General features: G+C 54.5%; 1 protein-coding gene across 1 annotated transcript in view; it reads left to right on the top strand.

Annotated features, from left to right (window-relative positions):
* DPYD (dihydropyrimidine dehydrogenase) overlaps window positions 1-5,546 on the top strand; it is a 322,055-nt gene that overhangs the window by 165,362 nt on the left and 151,147 nt on the right. Inside the window, 1 exon segment of the mRNA XM_015563508.1 lies at window positions 2,814-3,024. Coding sequence (XP_015418994.1) covers window positions 2,814-3,024 — 211 coding nt within the window.

Raw genomic sequence — 5,546 nt, 5'->3', positions numbered from 1 at the left:
AGGATGGGAGAGGGAGGGAGCGATAGAAACATCAACGATGAGAGAGAAACATGGATCGGCTGCCTCCTGCAGGCCCCACACTGGGGATCCAGCCCGCAACCCAGGCCGGGCTGTGAGCACATCTTTCTGTGAAAGCCTGTGCCTTTCCCCTGCAACCTCTGGAGCACACCAGGTGCCCCTCGGACATCATCCACATAGAGCGGTCCTGGCTGAGCTGCAGTGAGGTTCTCCTCATCTGCATCGTGCTGGCTACACACGCATTTCCCCACCAGTCACGGGTGCCTTTCTGTCTTCACTTAATGATGAGGACTATGACGCTGGCACTATTTTTAGCCAATAACCTGTCTGAGCTGGCAAATTTCATTCTTGGTAAGGGCACTGCTCCTCATGGCTCCTTGCACATGCGGCACCTGCCGTGGAGCGGGGATCTGCAGGGAGAGTGATGGGAGGCCTGTCAGCAAGATGGGATTCAAAGGTGCCTGCAAACACACACACACACACACACACACACACACACACACACACATGCACGCATCGCCCCAAGGGCCCAGCGTTAATGAACAGTCCTCAGGGACTCCCTGGGACTAAGACAGGAAGTACGCCCGCCTTCACTGCTTGATGATGACATGAATGTTAGAATTTTTAAAAGTATGTTTTTATTGATTTCAGAGAACAAGGGAGAGGGAGAGAGAGAAACATCAATGATGAGAGAGAATCATTGATTGGCTGCCTCCTGCATGCCCCCCACTGGGGATCGAGCCCGCAACCCGGGCCTGTGCCCTGACCGGGAATCGTACCGTGACCTCCTGGTTCAGAGCTGGACGCTCAACCACTGAGCACGCCGCTGGGCCAGCATGTGAGAATTTAATGTATGTTGGCCTGGCTGTGCGTTCCGCTCGCTAGAGGTTAGAACGTGCGCTTCCCTGTCCTATATGCGACCTAACAGAGAACTGTCTCATGCTGGTAATTATGGTAAATTAAGTTGTGTCATCATTTCCACAGTGTGATGCCTCTAATATTAATCAGACCAAATCACCCCGTTGCATAAAGCTAACCATTAAAATGACGGCGTGCTGGAGCACTCTATTTTTAGGCCACTCGGCATCGGCCACAGCGCCTCCGTGAACGTGGAGGTACATATCCAAGATCAGAAGAATTTTTCTCCACTTCCTCTCACGGTACGAAAATTAAGCAGCAGGTGGATTCATTGAACCTCAAAATGGACCCTCCTGGGTGTTTCCTTCCGTGTTCCTCCGAGTTGTTACCGGTGGAGCCAAGGACGCGCGGTGTGTTCATTGGTTAATGCACCCGCTGTCTGTCCGGAGGACGGGTGCCATCACACAAATGAGTAAATACGGTACCATGGAGCCCGGCCGTGTTCTCAGTGGTGAGCCAGCCTATGACCCAGGAGGTCAGGGTTCGATTCCCCGTCAGGGCACAGGCCCGGTTTGTGGGCTCCATCCCCAGTGGGGGGCGTGCAGGAGGTAGCCGATCCATGATCCTCACTCACCACTGACGTTTCTGTCTCTCCCTTCCTCTCCGAAATCAGTAAAATATATATTTTAAAAATACGCATGCCAGGCACATGCGTTCGTATGAAGATGCTGAGCGCTCGTGGCCATGACAGGTTTTCACAAGCTCTGGCCCTGGCTTTCCATCCCCGTGTGGCTCAGGCCCTTCCCCGTTTGGAACCTCACGCACACCTTTACCTCCCTTGTCAGGGTCCTACCGAGACTCCACCTGCCGGCCGGCCGCAGGGGAGGCCAGAGCTGACCCAGCCCCCCTCACCCTCCTCCGGACGGTGTTTTCACCTGTTGGATAAAGAACTCTCCGCCTGCTAGTTACGACCACACTGACAAAGGCCCGAATCCCCCCACACACACACACACACAAAAAACAGTAAATAGGAAAACGTGTAGATGAGCTCTCATTTGCATTCTGTCCCATAAACCAGTGGTGGGCATGATAATCAACAGAAAGGAGGGTGTCCCGCCCCAGGCAGGAGGAGTTAGGGAAGAGGGGGAGCCGGGCTTCAAGAGGGCGTGCCTTTGTCTTGTGATTTCACTGTCATTGGCGTCTCTACCGAAGTGAGACACACTCTCTCCTCAGGCCACGGAGTTCCTTCAGGCTGCGTTCTCCCGCCCGCCCTTCTGGTCCTGTGTCCTCGGCACAGAGGGCCCACCGCGGACTTGACCTTTCCCCCGGCTTGTGTGTATGCCCGGGGTGATCGGCAGCAGGAGTGAGAGAGGATGCAACCTGCCGACGTGAGAGCACGGAGACCAGCTGCTCTAGTCGGGAAGCTCACATGCACACGCCCCGTAGGGCAGGCACACAGTGCCTCCAGCTCCAGAAACACCTTGTAGTGCCATGAGCTCTAAGCCCCACAGGGCAGCCCCCGTTCAGGGCCCTCCCAGGCAGTGAGCTGGAAAATGGAAATAGCAGATAATGGAGTCTCAGCTTTGGCGATAGAAAAAAACTCCCTCCCTCTAGGTTATTTTCCACTGATTCTTAGAGTGGAAGGGAGAGGGAGGGACAGAGAAACATCAATGTGAGAGAGACACATCGATTGGTTGCCTCCTGCATATGCCCCAACCAGGGCCAGGGATCCAGCTTGCAACCCAGGTACGTGCCCTTGACCAGAATTGAACCTGGGACCCTTCAGTCCATAGGCCGATGCTCTGTCCACTGAGCCGAACGGGTCAGGGCTCGTGTTGATTTGAACGGCACTGCATTAGGCGGCACCATGTGAGTGACAAACCCAGTGTGCCGTGGAGAAGCATGCTCACGGCGCTTTCCTGGTCTGCTTCCTTTAGATGGAGTTGGCGAAGGAAGAGAAGTGTGAATTCTTGCCCTTCCTGTCCCCGCGGAAGGTCCTGGTCAAGGGCGGGAAGATCGTGGGCATGCAGTTCGTGCGGACGGAGCAGGACGAGGCCGGGGTCTGGCGGGAGGACGAGGAGCAGCGGGTGCAGCTGAGAGCCGACGTGGTCATCAGCGCCTTCGGGTCGGTCCTGAGCGACCCTCAAGGTACAGAGGCAGGAGCGGAACGGGCGGGCCGTGGTCTGTTCTTATGGCGCCGCCATGGCTCCCAGCTTCTTTCCGGGGGTTGTGGTTGTTTGTTTATTTTTTTACTCGAACATTTATTTCCTTCTTCTGGTAGGGAATGCAAGAAATCTTGATTTAAGAGGCTTAGAAATAGCATTTAATGCTTATTATACAGGATTATTTTTAGACAGGGGATTGGAAAAGAACATTCATCTTCCATTTAAGCCGATAATCAAAATACGTGTTTTATTTTGTTCGAATGTTTGCCTTATTTGTTCTGTAAGAATGGTTTTCTCACCCAGCCGGCGTGGCTCAGTGGTTGAACGTCTACCCCTGAACCAGGAGGTCACGGTTCGATTCCTGGTCAGGGCACAGGCCCGGGTTGCGGGCTCCATCCCCAGTGTGGGGCGTGTAGGAGGCGGCCGATCCATGATTCTCTCTCATCATGGATGCTTCTCTCTCTCCCTCTCCCTTCCTCTCTCTAAAATCAATAATAAAAAACAAAACATTTTTAAGTAATAAAGGAAAATAAGGAATGGCCTTCTCTCCAGTTAGACCTGGAGTGAGGCAGTGCGGCGGCAGAGCTGTTGCAAGAGACAGTCTTCAGTGATTCGATCACAGGGGGTCCAATGGGCAGAAACAGAATCTATGGGAGCACCGTCCCCCTGTCCAGCCACCACTAGAAGCTTCCAGTGAGGAAGTTTGAACTCGGCTCTTTCCTCTGGACAGACACACCGACCGCGGAGGGAGGAGAAAGGCTGTCACGTGGGGACGAGGGAAGCAGTGCGGTTGTAGCGTTCCAGCCGAAGGGGAGCCGCCGGGAGACCTTCCGTGCCATGTTTCCCACACACAGTGTGTCTGCGGCCGCGGACCATGGAAGCTCCCGCCCTTTGCGGATCCTTCACCTCTGACACACACTGTGGAAATGACGGTTAACTCTCTTATTTACAGAAAGGATCATAAAAGAAAAGCGTTTCTCTCCATCAGAGATTCATTAAGAACAATAACCGCCCTGGCCGGTTTGGCTCAGTGGATAGAGCATTGGCCTGCGGCATGGTCCCAGGTTCGATTCTGGTCACGGGCACATGCCTGGGTGCAGGCTCGATCCCCCCACTCACGGTGTGCAAAAGGCAGCCAGTCACTGGTCCTCTCTCATCATGGATGTTTCTCTTTCTCTCCCTTTCCCTTCCTCTCTGAAATCACTAAAGAGATAACAAAAATCTGAATAAAAGTTAAAAAAATAACGACAACCAAAAACAGCCTAGCTCTGTGACTTCCTGCTCTCGCTGAGCTGAAAGACACTGGTGTCTGAGGCGGAAGAGACACTTGCATGCAAATGTGTGAAACCGATAAGGGAGACGCGCGAACAGGCCTCGGGCTAGCGGATCTGCAAGACATCACGCATCTCGGTATCTGGAAGCTTCCAGATGCTTAATGCCATCAAGATGGATGTCTTCAAGTAGCTGGACGATGGCCTGGGCTGTCACTTCTCGTCTGCATGTCTCTGTGACACGTAGGCACCGTCACGGCGTGGTTGGTGTATTCATTAACTGGGTTCGGGGAGAAGAGCGAGAGCAACGAGTGCATTGCATTCTGTTCTCCAGAAACTCAGCCGCTGCTTCCTGCTCGGCACGTCACCCAGCCAGAGCGAAAGCTGAGTCGGGTTCAACCGGCAAGTCTCCCGCAGGCTCGCCTGTCGGTCATTGAGCTCCCCCGTTGTCTTGCCTCCTCCCTGACCGGTTCCTTCCCCAGGCCCACCGCTGGTGGAGGCTAGGCCCCTCACCGCACAGGGCTCTGCGCTCACTGACCTCCGAGGTCCTGCTGCCCCAGGCACAGAGCTGGGTTCTGGGGATGAGGCCGCGAAGAGGCAGATGCGAGCCTGGCCTCCAGGAATGGATGGACGGAAGACGCCCGTTTCAGTAGATGGTGCCGGGGGCAGTTACATGCTGGGGAAGCGCCCAGCACAGTCGGGGCGCCCAGGGAGGCCTCGGAGGAAGCAGGTTGGCACTGAGCTCGGAGGAGGCGGGGTAGCCAGGTGGAGAGGGGGTGGAGGCAGGAGAAGCAGGGAAATTATGCAACTTGCTCAGCACACTGTTAGATTCAGCAGGCATTGTGCAGTCACTTTAAAAGCTCTATTAGGAAAAAAAAAGCCTGTCTTTAGAAAGTTGTCAACAGCCTCCTTAATTCATGCGTGCTCTCCTCTTTGTAAATGAAGAGCTGCGCTTCCCATCTCGTGGCTGAAATGGACCTTTTCAGTGGGGATTTCTGCTATTCATTGTCTCCCTCTGCATCGTGCAGTGGGCATTTCGTAGTGTCCGGCGAGGTGATGGGCACAGGCCCGGGGAGACGAGACGAGGGAGCACGAGAGTCTGTGCCTATCAGGGCCTCAGAGGCTCATGGGAGGAGCAGGCGTGGAAATACACATGTTGCCACATGGTGTGCTAATCACAGGGCACGTCTGGTCTGGGTTTCACAGCTGGAGTAGGAGTTTCTCTCCTAGCAGG

The sequence above is a fragment of the Myotis davidii genome, unplaced genomic scaffold, assembly GCF_000327345.1.
Source record: "Myotis davidii unplaced genomic scaffold, ASM32734v1 scaffold217, whole genome shotgun sequence".
Lineage (NCBI taxonomy): Eukaryota > Metazoa > Chordata > Mammalia > Chiroptera > Vespertilionidae > Myotis > Myotis davidii.
Note: the sequence above shows the minus strand (reverse complement) of the source record. Positions and strands in the feature narration are given on the sequence as shown.